This window comes from Rhea pennata, chromosome 2 (assembly GCF_028389875.1).
Source record: "Rhea pennata isolate bPtePen1 chromosome 2, bPtePen1.pri, whole genome shotgun sequence".
Lineage (NCBI taxonomy): Eukaryota > Metazoa > Chordata > Aves > Rheiformes > Rheidae > Rhea > Rhea pennata.
This window is the reverse complement of record NC_084664.1, coordinates 18,028,733-18,045,662: the sequence shown is the minus strand read 5'-3', so window position 1 is coordinate 18,045,662 and position 16,930 is coordinate 18,028,733. Positions and strand designations below refer to the sequence as shown.

Below are 16,930 nucleotides of genomic sequence, written 5' to 3'. Positions count from 1 at the left end.
CTTGACTTTCACAACATAGCAGAAAAACAACATATTTGAAATGTAAAATTCTAAGTCTCCTGAGACATATGAGTGTCCTCTTGAGTAAAACTACTTAGCTATTTATGAGAACATCAGTGCCGGGAAGCATGGTTGCTAACAACCTTATCCTCCTCTGGGACGCTGAATCCCAGTTCTGAACGGCCCATTATGCCAACACCGCTGCCGGTGCCACTTTGGTAGGAAGAGTTGGGCTCACTGCAGTCCTTTGTACCTTCTAGCTGATCTGCATCAATCTGCCACAGACTGCAACCCCGTGCAATTTCCATGTTGTAAATGTATCCCCTCATCATGAACCCTGGTGACTCTTACCACCATTACTCTTATCACCTGAAGCCTAGCGTGATTTCAGGGGACCATCATTTCTTATGAATAGGCTATTTCATGCATAGCTAGGAACAAAGGTGACTATGAAATATCCAGAAGTCAAATACAAAACAAAAAAATCTGCCCCAAACTGTTATTTTCTTAAACAAGAATCCCTAAAGCCAATGTTGGCTGCAAAAAATTAAAATTGCTTCTGGCCTGTTTTATCATGCACTGCTGTCATGTACCTGACAGACATAAGGACTTCTCTCAGAGAAGGGGGCCAGAACACTGCCCACATGCATCTCCACCTGGATCAACCGAGGTTACTATATTAAATCTGTACAAGAGGAAAAAGAGAGTGAAATTGCCAGTGATTAAACACAGTTTTCTGAGTTAATATGTTAGAACTGTGACCCATGTCCTCTCTCTGTGAAGAATAACAAAATGAGGAGAAAATGAAGCAACAGTTTGCCAGCATCAGCAGGGTCAGTATTACTCCTCCTGGGTACCTGAAATATTATATTTCAACTCTTTCAATAATACCAACAATTTTGGTGTTGCTTATCGATAAAGATGTACTGGTCCTTATTTATATTTATCAAGGAAGGAACAGAAACCACAGAATATTAGCAGCCAACTTGCCAAACTCCCCTGTTCAATGACTTCCAATAATAAAGATACATTTCCAGGATAGTATCCTCCTTTTTACCAAACTCAGTTGCTCTCTCTGCTATACCCCCAGACCGACTTTCTTTGACAAATGCACCTAATCCCTTAAAAAAGTTTCCATAAGCTTGTATATGATATTACAGAAAGTTTGTAACTTCTTCATTAAACCACAAAGCTAAAATTCACTTAAGAAAAATTATAGTGTGTCCTCTGTTTTTTTTAGCACATTCAAGTCTTAAATATCAATATGATTACTCAAAAGAAGAAGTATGTATACAAAAGAAATTGTGACTTACTTTTCTCTATATATATTTCATCAAGAAGTTTTCAAATACTATTTGTGCCATTTGAACCCTTTTGGGAATCCTGAAGATATTTTTCTCCGTTTAGATATTGAACTGCGTAGTTGCCAACTTTGTGCCACTAAGTATTTGAAACTTTGTTTAAGCAAACATAGGTGTACCACTAAAATAGAAGCAAATCATAAATAAAGCATCAACAGTCACAAGTGTTTACCCTCTTTGTTGAAATGTTGGATGTCAGCTGCACTAAATACTATAGTATTTTATTTTAGAAATGCAAATTCATTCCATACGGTCTTCCAAATATGCAACTTGTATTTCAGACACAGATATCATGGGGGAAAAAGTATCCAGCTGTCTAGAACTCCAAATTCTCTCATTTGTACTGTCATTTAACATAAGACAAAATTTAAGACCAGACCTTAACTGTTTCCAAATGTTGTTTTTGCCTAGTGTTTCTGCAGAAACCTTTAACCATTGTCAAACATTAGAATTGTGAAACAACAAATACGTGCATTGTATTCCTTCAGTTTTGGTTTCCGACATTTTTCTGTTGACTGCTTGGTATCATACATAAATCACCGTAACATATGATAAATACTTAATGACCTTGAGAGCAAAAGGAGGTCGGGCAAATTGCAAGTACAAATGATTTTAAGCATTGGTACAGACATAGAAAACTTTTGATCCTGTGGGAAAATGACTGCAGACATTGTAGTAGTAAAAATATGTTCAGATCATAATTTTAACTGTAAATCTCTGAAGAAACTATCTGTCCTTTGAAACAATCTCAAAAACCCTAAATATCATCTTTAGTGAAGAAAAATTTCTTCATGCACAGTAGAAACTTGAACCTGAGTACATGTGGGAAATGCAGAATACTGCACTGAAATAAAATGAAAGGGGTTTAAAAGTCTTCTCTCGAATCCTAGTATATGCTATTTTTTTTCCTGGAAAAAAATACAACACAACGCTAAAAGTAACTCAGGTTAAATATTGCCTTCTTTGAGTCTTGCGAATGAACACCACCTCCCTTGTGCCTTGCGAGCCCACTAGGAGCCTAAGGGGCGTACGACACGTACCACCGTGATAAAAGCACTTTCGCAAGCACAGCCAAGTTCACTAGTGACGTGACAATAAATGGCCATAAGCATCCTCATAGGCCAGAGGAAGGTGTGAGATCTATACTGAAGAAGGCAGCAGCAATATTTAATAGAGCTGACACCTTCTTCATTCCTTTTCTGTGTAATCATCTCTTTACACAAACGTTGACAGAAGTGCAGTAGCTTTGTAGCTTTGGGTCTCAGTGTGTGACATCGTCTGAGTGTCCCCTCTCAGGAAGAAAATGGATAATTTGGGGGTAAAAATCTGTTTTGAAGGAGAATTCAATAACAAAAATGCTAAATTAAGAATTTTAGTCCTTGTCCTAGGCTGATTTATTTTTCCATTTAAAGATAATTGTTTTGAAGCATTATAGTTATGGGAACAATCTACGAAACAATTTACTTCTTAGGCATTTTATCTTTTAAAGTCATTAGATACATCTTTTATGGTGTAACTTACAATAAAAAAAAAGTAACACCTTTAGTGATTTACCAATAATTTATTATTTTGCATAATAAGGTAAGATCAGATTTCAGGTAAGACATCAACCAATGACCTGATGGCAACTTCAAGTATAGAGCTTGGTACAACATTAAAAAAATTACCATTCGCTTGACTATGGCAAACAGCTAAAACACAATAAAATATATGGACTTGGCCGTCAAAACATACAATTCTCTAAAAACCCACACAGCACAACTTGAATATGTGTAGTATTAGAAACATATTTAGTCATCTTCATTCACAAGTCCATAGAAGTCAAAAGGAACAACCACCACCTCAGCGGTACCTCAGAAGAAGTGAGCAAGCGGGTCCGGAGTTCACTGCATCGTGCAGGCTCTGTCCTGCCTAAACTGTTGGGATAAGACATTTTGTGCCTTGACCTGACGTTCATCTCCGCCTGCGTCACGGAGGCCAGTGGTGAAGAGCAATCTAGTAATTCTATTAAAATTATTTCTCACTCCTTAAAGACTCTGTCCACATTTTACTTGGTTTGCTTGCTGGATTCCTTTTTTTTTTTTTTTTTTGGGGGGGGGGGGAGGATCCCTTTCTTTCGCAGGTGTTACAAGTCAGGAATTAACTTCTGGCTTGGAGACAGGGGCAGGCAGCCATCTGTCTAGGAAATTACTGCCAGGGCTGCACTGGGGATCAGAGAGTCGGTGTCTCTGTGAAAGGAGCAAAGCGCCGTGCAGCTCACTGCTGCCCAACACAGCAAACCTGCTGCAGAAAGTCCTCCGAGAACCTAGAGACCCAGCAATGGGATTTAAAATCATTTCAAAAGGACAGGAAAAAAAGCCTGCAGGACAACCAGAACTGCTCCTAATGGGGAGCTTTCCGAATATCCTAGCATCTATTTCTTAAAGAGAAAAGCAGGTCCCCTACGTGAAAGTTATTCTGCAGTAACGCTCTGAGACACCCCAGGTTAGAAGCAGTGCTTACAGAGTGTTTCATTAAAAACTAAAGCTCCTCTTGTCGAAAATGGCCAGATCCTGAGAGATGCACAGCGCCCTCACAGTTCTTCGTAGCTGCAAGAGACAGTGAGTGCACTCAGCACCTTGCAAGCAAATAGATATGCTGAATACCAGATCCCCTGAAAAATCGTTTGACTTTCAGCAATAAAAAAAAATAGAAAACATTTTGTTCAACTGACATTGCAATCTGCATGCAATTAATTTAATCAACAAATTTCTATTTAGGTTACAAAAAAGTCTTAAGTCCACCAGAAAAATGGTGAAATTTGACAAAAGTCACATTATAGCTGTTAAAGCAGAGCACGTATCTGCACTGAGATTCAGGACGTCTGTAACTCTTGCATAAACATTTCCAGATTCCTAGGGGTTTTGCTGTTGTTGCTTGCATTTCATTAGTTTCATACAACTTTAAGCCAAATGCAATGATCCACACATTAAATATGGCTAAATATGCATTTAGAATAAAACTGAATAATCTGATGGCTTTATCAGCATATAAAATGAAATACAGTATTTACATGGAATGTTGAGCTCAATTTACAAAGACGATGTTTCAAATTACAGGGATCTAGTAATCCATTCAATAAATGATCACATTGACAAGAAATTTAAAACCTTAACATCCCTTTTCAACCCTTCCATAAATATATAAAGTTTCACTAAATTCTTTTTTCTTTAAACAAGACAGTTACACTCTCTTTACAGATTAACATGAAATAACTCTGTTTCCTGTTTGAATGCCACAGATGTGATGATCTGAAGTTAGCAAGTTCATATACACATTCTGTACTTATAAGACACACGCACAACACAACACACAGGTGTTACTTCATCTTTATAGATATACTCATTTCCTGCATATCAGTAGTAAATAAAGAAAATTACCAGATTATCTATAATATAATCTATTATACATTTGCTTACATTGCCACATCAAATTTAATATGAGGTTTCTAACTGTGTCTGACCAGTGTCAAGGATATTTTTATACTGAAGTTTACAGCATTTTTTTTCAGATGGAGACAAAATGCCTGTTACACCATTAAAAAAGGATCACTAAATACTAAACAATAGAAAGAATTAATTTAATCCAATTGCTTTCCAGATCTCAAAGGTTTCCTCAATAATTATTAGAAAATTGCTGATGGGAACACTATTCTAAAGGATGCTAAAATGTTTGAAATCAATTTAAAGAAAAAAAGTTATTCTCTATTTTTTGTTATTCATACTAATATACCACTGATCTTACAGAAGATTAATCCCAAAGAAAGATTTTGAAGTTATATATATGGTAACTTTTACGCTATTTAAATAAATATTCCCATGAGTTTTCTCTATTGTGCCACAAAGCATGCATGAAAATACTTTCAATCCATGCATGCTCACAGCAGAATATTTCACAATTAAGCCACTGAATACATCTTGCTTTTCATGACCATGTAAGTGCAAAGGAATACTAAGATCACTCTGTACATGTAAGACAAGGTTCACATCTAAAAAAATAAAAAGATTTATCTTGGTACTTAATTTAATTAAAATATGATGTCTTCCTCATAAAAATGTTGGTCACTTTTGCCTGTTTCAGTTCTCTCAAGCACTTATGGGATAATTTCCAAGTGCTGATGTGATTTTTATGAGAGTAGTTATGTTTAAAACCATCATTACCTTGGAGATAGACTTATGAATGACAAGGTGGTGTTTGGCAGTTTTGTTACACTAGTATTAACTCACTTTCTTGAGTGTAGTAAGACCTGGGTTAAATCTGACTGTACTGTCCCAAAATTCTGAACAGAAGGATTGAAGACAAAGAAACATAAGACCGATGTTTCAAGCACCTGCTCTTCAGGTGGAGTTATAAAGCCCTCCTACCAAGAAAACAGCAATTAAGCAATGCTTAAAAATGCACCATATTTGGATTCTGAGACACCATCAGATGTTCTGCACATTTAAATGTTATGAATGTAGCCAGCTGACGGGAACCCAGAAGGTCTCAGTCTCCAATCTGTCAAAAGTTGTTTTGAGTTCACTATAAGCTGTAGCAAGGTCATCGTTGACTATCACCTTATCAAAAAGATGGCCATACTGGCTTTCCATCACCTGAGCAGATTTAATCATTTCTTGAAAATCTTCTTCCTAATAAAATCAGTGAAAGGAGTAGTCAGTCCATAGAAACATTGAATAAACTAATTCTATGGTAAATCTGAAGATACTTGCTTATTTTTCATTAGGAAATGCAAACTATACTTTTTATTTAAAAAAATACAGAATTTGCCATTTGAAATTATCTCAGAGAACATTCTTACAAGTAGACTTTGCTCAACAGGCAATTCTTTCCTCTTTTCCCTTGCAGCAACACAATTAGTCACTAAATGGTAACTGTAGACACACTTTGTGTTAACATTCCAGTAGAAAATCCTTCTGTTTACTTTGATGATATACTGAAAACTTTGTTACTGAAGTCTCAGCTTGCTATTATCAAGGGTTATTTTACAATACAGGCTTTATTGTTTTAAGACCTTGGTGGATGTGTAAAAGAACAGTGAATTTCTATTCATGGTTTGGGGAGGGAACAAATCTTAGGAATTTAATTGATTATATGAGAGATTAAAACTGTCCCAACTAAACAATGTCCTGAAAAAGATTGCTATTAAGAATGAACTACTTTTACATTCCATATACCATACAAAATATTCCAACCGTGCAAGATTTCCAAACTATTTCAAAAGTATATCTTAGTCAGACAGAGTCTTCATTAGTGACCTAGCTTGAAATAAAATCTTAAAATTCTAAAGAGCACCTGAATGAAGGAAAATGATACACAAAGTAAATGTAGATAACAAAGTCTAACTGTGATTTGCTTTGCTTTAGCTTCAATTAAAATCTTATTTCATTATATCTCAAGGAAATAAGTAGGTTACTTTTGGGCAACCTGACTAATATTTTTTCTGATTATTGACAGTGAGTAGCATTTGTTGTTTGCTTAGATTTTTTTTCTTTCTTTCTTATAGTGTTTATTTACTTGTAACAGTTATTCAAAAGAAAAAAAAAGTCTCTTACTAATGGATGTAGGTTTTTAATTAAAGAAACATTTACTTTTTAAATTAATGTTTTATATTTGAGGGTTGCTCTAAACTTAGATTCAATAATATACCTGATAAAACAGGGAATTTCTTATACTTAGAGACATCTGAGCCCACATACAGCAGTTTTAAAGAAAAGCCACAGCATTATCTCTCATAAAAATGTACTTCTTGCATTTTGGGTTCTGCAATGACATAAAATCAAACGGAGCACCCTGGAAATGTAATGCATGAGCATATATATAAACAACGCAAATGCCACAGGCAAGCTTAGGATGCGCGAGAGACTGGGAGACAGTATGTATAGCAGGTGTAAACCCCGACAAGCACTCCGAACGGGATCCCGTGAAGACCAGCAACAACCTTTAATTCAAGGTAAACGAGCACAAAAAAACTCTTAACAAGTTCTCATGTTTTTACCAAATCTAAATATACTTACTGTAAAGGGTTTTGCAGTTCCCCTATCATCTTTACTTGAAATAATCTTTGCATTTTTTCTGGTCTCTCTCAACCGGTCAAGTGATGGAGGCTTTATAAATATAACAAATGGTTTAAATTCATAGGTCCGTAAGTGTTTCACTGTCTGGGAAGAGGAAAGATGTAAATTAGTTTATTTCTCACAGTGGAATTTACTGTAATAGAAGCAAACTGTCCACTAACAACAAAAAAAAACCCAACCCTATAAAGCATTTCTAAAAGACTATTTTTCATTTAATGCTATTCCACTTTGTTGATTAGCATCAATTCACATAACAAGAATTTTTTCTGCAAATGGTAAGAAAATTCTTAATTTCCACATGGGCTGCTGCTAAATCGCCTTGGCAAAAGCCAGGCTGTCCCTAGTACGGCCACTTGCAGCCAGAGAAGCAGGGGGAGCAACAGGAAGGTCAGCAGGGGAGGACCAGTTTAATAACAGATTTTAGAAGGAAAAAACCCTTTCTATACCCCTGGAAAGAAATGTACAAAGGTGTTTGTGACACTCAGTCGCAACAGGTGAGTCATCTGTTCTCTTTAGTACCATCTGTGCACTGAGTAATTCCTTGCTATTTGCTCTTCCCGAGAGAACCAGGTGACTGACTGACTTACAGAATCAGGGGTAAGTGGGAGAGCGGGATCCCAGAGGGGCTCCCAGGCGGGAGCTCCCGAGGAGAGCGGGCGCTCCGGGAGCCGCCGCGCTGTGCTGGCCGTGCCGGGGGTGATACTGGCCTCCCCCGCCCCTGCCCCCCGGTCCCTTCCTGCCACGGCGCAAGGGCTGCCTCGTCCGTCCGAGCCTCCTGGGCCAGCACGGCCAGGGTAGCCCCGTGGCAAAGCCCCGCAGCAGAGACCACTCTTGCAAGTGTTTGCGGGCTGCCAGGGGTTCGAAAGCCACAGCTGTGCAGAGCCACACTAAAGTCACCCACGCCGGGAGAAGAAATAGCTTGGCTAGAGTTAAACAAACTAGTTGACCTCCTAGAGGCCCTGCAGTTATTAGGAGCACAAAATTCCCAGTGGGGCTGTTCAGCTGAGCTCAAAGACAAGGCCAACACAAGAACGGGTGGTTTAGACAGGAATGTTCTTGCCAATCACCCAGCCAGCACTACACTTAGTGTGTCCCTCGCCTTATGTCCATCCTGCACAGAAACCCTTTACGTGAACAGTCCTGTTGAAATCAGGCAGTTAAATGTCTGAGAGAGAGTTGCTGACTGCTCCAGGATATGCTCAAGGATACCCTGGACGCTCAAGGATACTTTCAGGATTCTGAAACTAAAGCTGATTTTTGAGAAAAACTCTAACCCAGGACAGCAGAAAGATGAATGAAAATACTGGATCATTTTATAATTAAATCTTCAGTGTTATGCTGCAGGCTTTCAATCAGTTAATTGCTAAGATGAACATCTGCCAATATGTATTCAAAGTTCCTTCTCCTCCTCCTTCAGGTAGTCTTGCTATGATAAAGGCACCCAGCAAGCTTGCGCAATAGAAATTCAGCATGGAATGAAACATACTTTTCTAGAAACAAAGTTTTTTTCCCCGGAATCTCAGTTTGTAGCACAGGGAACTAACTACAAGATGCCAAAAGAAGTGCTTACTTACATGAGGCTGCACATCCAACAAACAAACTTTGTTTTTAGCTAGAACGGATCGAACGGAGTCTAAACTTGTACCATAGTAGTTGTTCTTATATTCGCCATACTCAATAAACCTGTGGCAAAAGGTGAAAACAACTGGAACCATTTCCATTTTCTCCAGAAAAAACTTATCAGTTTGGTTTATAAGATCTAATTCAGGAGCAGATATATTTTACTTTACATGTGAGTTTTACCATGTTTTATAAAGGAAATGCTGTCAAGTACTTCAGCATGTCAATTTTAAGAAATCTTCTATTTTACCACTTTCAAATCAGTAACACCTGCTTGTGTTACAGTTAAAGCAAAAAAGGTACCACAGTGCAACAGCCCACTGATGTTTTCCATCACCTCTTTTTCTGAACTAATGCAATGCAATAAAACAGTGGATAAGCTAAACAATAGAAACTACTGAAATTTCATTGCACACTACAGAATAGCCAAATTCTCTGTCTCAGAAGAGGAGGAGGAGCTAGCATGGTGCTAATGGAACCAAGGCGGCTGGTTATGTGCTATAAAAGTCCAAGCACTCTTTGCCAAAAAAGCAAAGCACAGTTTGAAGTTTCAATAAAACCCACAGCTTTGTGTCTAATACACTTTTGCCCTCTGAAACACTGGGGCAGAATTTCAAACTACAGTATTTTATAGGCTGCTAGGGAGCATGATGCTATCATTGTCTTCATTTTAGTTTAATTTCTGGAGAGTTTAGGGTGAGGGGCTTCACTGTAGGTCTCTAAATTTAAAAGAACAGGAAGTGCCTGTCCTGAAAGAGCGTGTAACTACACAAACATTGATTTAAGCATGTTTGCAGCATTTCCAGGCTCCTCCTCCTGGCATCGCAACACTTCATTGCCATGACAGATAATATTCTATTAAAAGATTGCTCCCCCTTCTTGAACACTAGCAATTTCAGTGTGTTACTGATGAGCTGCAATACTGAAACCACTTGGAAACTCAAAAACACTTCTGTTTTGTACATAGTACTTTTTTGTTCTGTGTTTTTTGCAGCTGTTCTGAACTGCTTAGATATTAAAATGTAATTTTTATACATCTTCAAATCACTGCAACTTACACCCACTTTGAAATATTACCTAAAATTACAACCAGCTACATTTTATAATAAAGCCATTTTTTAAACTATGCTTCAATTTCAGGTAAAATCTCTTCAACATACTTGTTATTCTGTACATCTGTCTCAAACAAGTGCTTGGAAATGAAAATGTATTCAACACCGTCACTTTCTTGGCTTCTTCTTGCTCGGGTAGTGTCTGCAGTTTCATTAAAAGAAAAAAAAAAGGGGGGGAAAGATGGGCAAAACAGTGTAATGCAAATGGGTTGATAAAACATTCAAAAGTACACAAGCCTTTTGTGACTCTAAGCACAGCAGTTCTCTAACTTCCAAAGTACTTAAGGCTGCTCTAGGTCTGGTAGGCGGCACTCGAGTACCTGACCGGATTGAGGCTATAAAGCATGCAAAGGAAAAATATTACTGGGTAAGTGTCAGATTATCATTTTTATTAAGTAGTGGAAAAATCCCAATAAAAGCAGAACAGACAGCTGAACAATAAAACGAACAGCAGTCCATAACAATTACCCCACCTTGCCACTTGTGCAACTTATTAGCATACGAGACCATAAAGGGAAACAAAGTTCACTAACCTGATTTATAAAATGTTATGTTCGCTAATAACACTTGTAGCTATGGTATGTGAGGCATGATAATAAAAAAATGGGGTGTGAATTTTATGCTTGAGTGCTTTCCTGTTTCTGGTGATCAAAAAGGAAATTCTTTTTCTTTCAGTAGTCTTGTATTATAATTTGCATTCTGCATATTTCCTTTTTACTCCCCCCAAGTACAAGATAAAAAGGGGGATACGCAGAATGCAACAGTACAATGTATGTCAAGGTACAAAGGTTTTGCTTTTGAATAAAACTTATTTGTGGGGTTGCCACTTAGGAATAACGAGTCCATTACAAATTCATATTCATTACAATTTGCACTTGACCGCTCTCCATCCCATCTGAACATACCCATCCTGCTGGCAGAAACGCATCCTACAATGTCACTTGATGTCATGCTGCTCTTAGGCTGACACAAAAAGAAACATTTCCACGACAGGAACGCCCTGGTCTCCTTGAAAGTTCTGACTTACTGAATTTCAGGGAGATGGATTTCTCTACTTGTTTGTTCTAAATTATAACCACAAATTTTGAGGAGAAAAGAGAAAAGGCAGTTTAATGAACACTGGCAATTTTAGAGAAATAGTTTTGGGTAAGGGATTGCATATGCTTCAATAGGTTAAATATTTGGGAACATCTGGCTTTTTTTGTTGTTTTCAAGATGAAGCTGAGGCAAATATTTGCAAATCAAATAAATTGCTGAAGACAAATGTATGCATTTTTCCATCTAGCAATCTCAAATATATACTTTATAGAATACCTGTATTTGCAAAAAAACCCTGAGACAGTATTTCCCAAGTTCAGAATGTCAGATCTATATTTTTAAAGGACTAGGAGGTCTAGTCCTACTAGGAGGTAAAATTACAGGTAGTATGTAGACCACCAAATAAAAGTTTAACTAAAGCTGTCAAGTCATCCACAGTAAAGAAAATCCAGTAATGTACTATAGAAGTTCCTATAAAGCAATGTTACTTAGAACAATGTTACACAAACTACACAACTTGGTCAGATATGGGGAAGGGAAAAGAAAAAACAAATAAACTTTTCTAAGGCTAATCAAATGGATTTAATTCATTTATTGATAGGATGAAACTGTTTATCATTAGTCTTCATCTGTCAGCCTGTCTGAGACTATCTAATATCTAAAGGCCATTTGGATGCACAGAAACGAAGAACTGGTAAGGCAGCATGCTTCACTGCCTTACAGCTGAATCCAGGGTGTTCTTCAGAAGAGTTTCATTTATTGAACTTTGCTGACATCAATCACATTAAACTTGCACTGAAAAGCTACTGCAATGCCTCTGAGGCAAAATATCTTATCAGTTTAATCAATGCTATTTAAAACAGAACTGCAGCAGCGCTTTTAAAGATTAGAAAAGTTATCTCGATGCCAAGCTTAGACTTAGAGGCCCAAATTTGAAAATATCTTCAGTTTCTGTAAACTAAGTAGAGCATTAATACAGCAGAAATGTATTTTTTACTTACGTGGCACTGTTACCCCATAATGCTGGGTGTCACTGATCAGCAGTTTCCGCTTAAGCTCATTAAGTCCAACCCCTACAGGACCTGAAAGAAAAATATCATGCTTTTTCCCAACAGATAGTTTTCTCTATTCTTAAGGCATAAATATGTCCTGAGATAAGACGACATATTATATAGCTATAATATATATTGGTTTTTTGATCAGAGTCATTTAGGAATGCCTGTGGATACTATATCAGATATGTAGTACTGATGAGTTTCAGGAGATTAGAGTTGGTAGTTATTCTGTTCTAGCTTTATTATTCTTAAGGAAAAGTCAGTCAAAAAGTTGACAGCAAAGCCAACTTTCTTGTCTGCTGTAGCAACTTGAGCTTCCCTCACTCCCTTCCTCCAAAATACATACATTGCTGTTCTCAGGTCTACTTCAGACCCCTGCACCCTAACCTGCAGCCTTCCAGCCTAACCACTTGGTTTGCATTCATTCTGCAGGAACAGAATCCCAAACTCTCACAGACTGAACTCGCCACGTGGTGTGTTCAGCTCTCCACTGCACGCCTTCCCCAGCAGAAGACTTGCTCCCACTCTGCCCTGTGCATACTACTCCTTCCACCCCCAGCAGCAAACTTCAGACGGACGCAGCAAGCACAGTCCGGACCATGGCAGGATGCAACTCTCCCACCCATCTCTTGAGCGGGTCAGCACAACGTTGCACAGGGACAGCAGCTCCCTTCCATGCTCAGAGCATTCCCCAGGCCACAACCTATTTGGGTGGGTTTGTTTCTTCCTTTGTTGTTACTGTTTTTTCTTTTAAATGCTTCTTGTCTCCTGCCTGCTGGCTGAACTGGTCCAAAATAAATGTTTCCTTCTTCGTGCGGCTGCCAAAGAGAAACCACTCTTGGAAAGAGGATGGCAGGAGAAACAAAGCCTGCATGGAATTTTCCCAGGGCTTTTTTTTACCCCTCTCCTCCACCTCCATCTGAGTCCTGCTGTCCTGGAAATGGATGAGAAGACAGTCCCTTTGCTCTCCTCGTTATCCCCAACTCCAGACGTTCGGCTGCGGTGCCTTGGGTGGAAGGACAAGTTTCAGGGAGAATTCAGATTCAGAATTCAGATTGCTGGTGAGGGCTCACAGGCTATGTGGGGCAGTCGCTCACCACCCCCAGACCTCCTTCCTGCGGGCTCCAGTCGGTTTGCCCAGTGGGTGGAGGGGCCCTCGGCCGCGGTGGGCTGCGGAGAGGTCCGCGTGCGGAGGCAGCACAGCTCGGTGTGCTCTTGTGTGTGTCTGACGGTGCTCTGTGTCCTCAGAGCTAGGTCAAAAGCAGAGCTTAGAGGACAGTGAGTCATCTGAAGCATAACCCAAATAATACAAGGACAATACATGTGCTTTTAAGGAAGAATCCTGCTATTCTTCTAGAAGTGATACACGTATTCATTGAATGCTTTTTAATAGAGACATTCTATAAACTAGACATAAAATTCTATAAACATTTTAAGGAAATAGTGATTTATTGGTTAATTACTATTAAAAGTCTGGTATTGGGAAGGAAAGACTGATGCTTCAGCACCTTTAGATGCCAATTTCCAGAAATGACTACCCGTCCTGTCTGAAGTTAGAAACACATAATGATGAAAAGCAAATGCTTTCTACTATACCCAGACTATGGTCTCTCTGTAAAATCTTAACGCTTCTGCATTTATAATTTTATAAGTTTACATAAGTTAAACACACAACTACATTTCAAGTTCCATCTCTGACCTGCCTGTAAATTAATCTATCAGTATGTATAAATGTTTATTTAATATGGTGTACAGCAGCCTCTACTGGTGCACGTCTGCAGAGGAAAGCAATGTATCATGCAGCTAATGACATTAATTTTGTTCACAATCTTTTTAAAAACATGGTACCTTTTCTAATTGTAAAGTTGTTTAAGCAAGTAAGAATTTTTGCAAGGAAAGTAACTAAAATCCTTAACATATCTTAGCAAGGCAGAATGAAAGAATAAGTACAATTCAAGTAAAACAAAATCATTGTATTTCTTTAAAGCAAAAAATATTTCCCATCAAATTTACACAAATATTATTTCCTTAGTTTACATGCTGTTAAATCAACAATATACTTTTAGCTCTATTTATATATGAAGAGCCCAGGCTTCATATATTGTCACAAATGCTTTGAAACTTAGATAAAATCTGCTTTCATACCAAAACATCACCATCTCTCCTTACAGATTACCATGTTAAAATCACCTTTGAATTTAACTACTAAAAGGTGTAGAGCCTTCTGATTCAGTGCTGTCTTTGTAGAACTCTCGTAAGTGTAGCAAATTGACACTGAAGGCTGATACCTAATTAGCAGTGCCGTTAATTATGCTTTTTTATACTACATTTCCCAAATGTAATGTATACTTCTACTCTGAACATTCATTTTGATGCAACCAAGAAAGACACAGGTTTCCAATAATTACAAATCTGAACATATGATTTGAACTCAGGAAGAGAACAATGCATCAGGATTGAAGAAGACAATCCAAATTCTTATAGGAAAATGCAAGGGATGTGAGCCCCATGACTGTAGGAAGGTTTAGCTTTACTACAGAACAACCCATGCAGCAATATTTAGTGTTATGGCAAGAGATTTAGCAATATTTTGTTTATTTTTAGAGGAATATTTACGTCAATTGCTGTTCCATCTTGAGTCATGTAAACTAAATTATGGTTGAATCTTGCAAAAATAAACTATAGTGCCTACTTCACCTGACTGAGAGACGCTTGCAGCCTTAAGACCAAAAATCATTAAAACTTGCATTAAGTTTTGCACCACATACACGTCTGAATAAAACTGGAAGTAACATTTTATGCAAGTTCAAGAGTCAGGAAGGCTAATCTGACAAGTCATTCTTCACAAATAGATATATATTCAGCTACTAGAAATATATTATTTGAGACACAAAAAAGAAAGTTGCCTTTCAGAAAAGATTTTGGAAGTTAGGTAAAAGACTGGTTTCTGTAGTTGAATTACTCCTTCTCTCTAGTACAACTGATTGCTACAAAGCAACGACTGCACACGCACGTCCAACTGTAGCACTTGTGGAAACAATTAGGTATGAGGCAGAAAGCAGAACCTCATTATTTTGTGTTTCAGTAAATAATGACTAGCAGTGGGAGTATTTCTAAATTTGCCGTTCACTGAAGGAAGAACAGGGAGGTTACACTGGTGTTCCCACAGGCAAGATTAGCCTATATAAATATTGCATTCTTTGTAAATCAGACATCACTGAATCATGCTGACCTACCCGTGCCTTTAGCCAGGAAGGTTTAATGGAGACAGTAATCACTAACCAGACGGTTTACTTGAAGCAATATGGGCATAGTATGCCATCTTCCTACAGTATTGCTGTAGATCTATTAGGTCTCTACAAGCTACTCCTCAACAGTCTTTGTACATGTTAAAGGAAAGCCAGGAAAAAAAAGAAAGCCAAGAGGCACTCCATCTCATCCTCTCCTTGCTGAGACAGACCTGGCTGGTCCTTCACAACAAAACCAAAAGTGATGGGTATTTTTTTTAAATGCAAGAATTATAACAATATAGAGCATTTCCAAAATGTTTTTTATTCCAAACCTGAATTACAGATGCCATTTGTTTGCATCGGTGACCAGAGGACACCACTGAGGGGAGTACTGACAGCCTAGCTCTGGGATAGAGCACATTCTTTAATTTATGTCACATACCAATAAACACTGCTCCTTCACTCGTCCACACCTCTGATCTTTGCTGCCACCACTGTCCACTTAAGGCAGATGCCTCACCATAGATGACCTGAAAGGGACTACTCAGGCTCTGAATGCCTCTGGCAATCACACTATATGCACATAACTGTACATGGTCTGGGACACATGCTAATAGTTTGTTGTTACTGAGCTTGCTTTATATGGTGCGTCCATTCTGATATTTAGGAAATGCATTCTGTGCTAGTTTGGCCCTCACAATCACTCAAGAAGAAGCCTTTGTGAGCAGGACTTTTGTTCATTAACATAAATAAAAATTCGATTGTCTAAAAACATATTTAATATTAAAATATTCTGCCCCTCCCTGATAGGGCTGCAAGGTATCATTCTTAGGATGCATGCAACATTTATGAAAGGAAAACTTCAGTGATGTGTGGGTAGGCTGGGAGCAGTAAGTTACCAGAAAAATACTAGTCTTACGGTATTTGGATAATTTTGTTCTCAGTGGGCTCATCACATTCATAACAATTAAAAGACAGCACAGGAGAATCACCTGCATTATTACTGCTCCAGATAATCCACTATTTTAGCCCCAAGGACATGTATTCATCGATGTACATTTGCAGACAAGGTCTAGCTGAACCTGAACCTAATACATCTCACATTAGAAGAGACTAAAAATTACCACACATGCAACTTGCAATCTGTTAATTAAGCTACAGCAATTTAAAATCAAGCCAGAAGAAATTTCCACTTCAAAGCTGTCAGGTCTCCCCCTCTCCCCTCAGCCTCCCCTCAGAAAAAACACGGCAAAAATCTAAAAAAAACTTCCAACGTGTTTAGTTCATTGCACATTGTACATTGTACATGTCAAGCACCCAACTATTTCGATTATAAATTAATTACTGTCCTTTTTTTCCTGGTACTAATACCCAAATTATATTTGACAGATTATATTGAAT

The 16,930-nt window shown here is 38.1% G+C and overlaps 1 protein-coding gene across 3 annotated transcripts in view; it reads right to left on the bottom strand.

Annotated features, from left to right (window-relative positions):
* Nucleotides 1-2,902: 2,902 nt before the first annotated feature.
* MPP7 (MAGUK p55 scaffold protein 7) overlaps nucleotides 2,903-16,930 on the bottom strand; it is a 166,141-nt gene continuing 152,113 nt past the window's right edge. For all 3 annotated transcript variants that reach the window (XM_062568998.1, XM_062568997.1, XM_062568999.1), the window contains 5 exons: nucleotides 12,246-12,326; nucleotides 10,255-10,348; nucleotides 9,049-9,157; nucleotides 7,415-7,558; nucleotides 2,903-6,028 (listed from right to left, as the gene is read on the bottom strand). In XM_062568998.1, coding sequence (XP_062424982.1) covers nucleotides 5,849-6,028; nucleotides 7,415-7,558; nucleotides 9,049-9,157; nucleotides 10,255-10,348; nucleotides 12,246-12,326 — 608 coding nt within the window. In that variant the 3' untranslated portion in view covers nucleotides 2,903-5,848. The remainder of the gene's footprint in view (nucleotides 6,029-7,414; nucleotides 7,559-9,048; nucleotides 9,158-10,254; nucleotides 10,349-12,245; nucleotides 12,327-16,930) is intronic.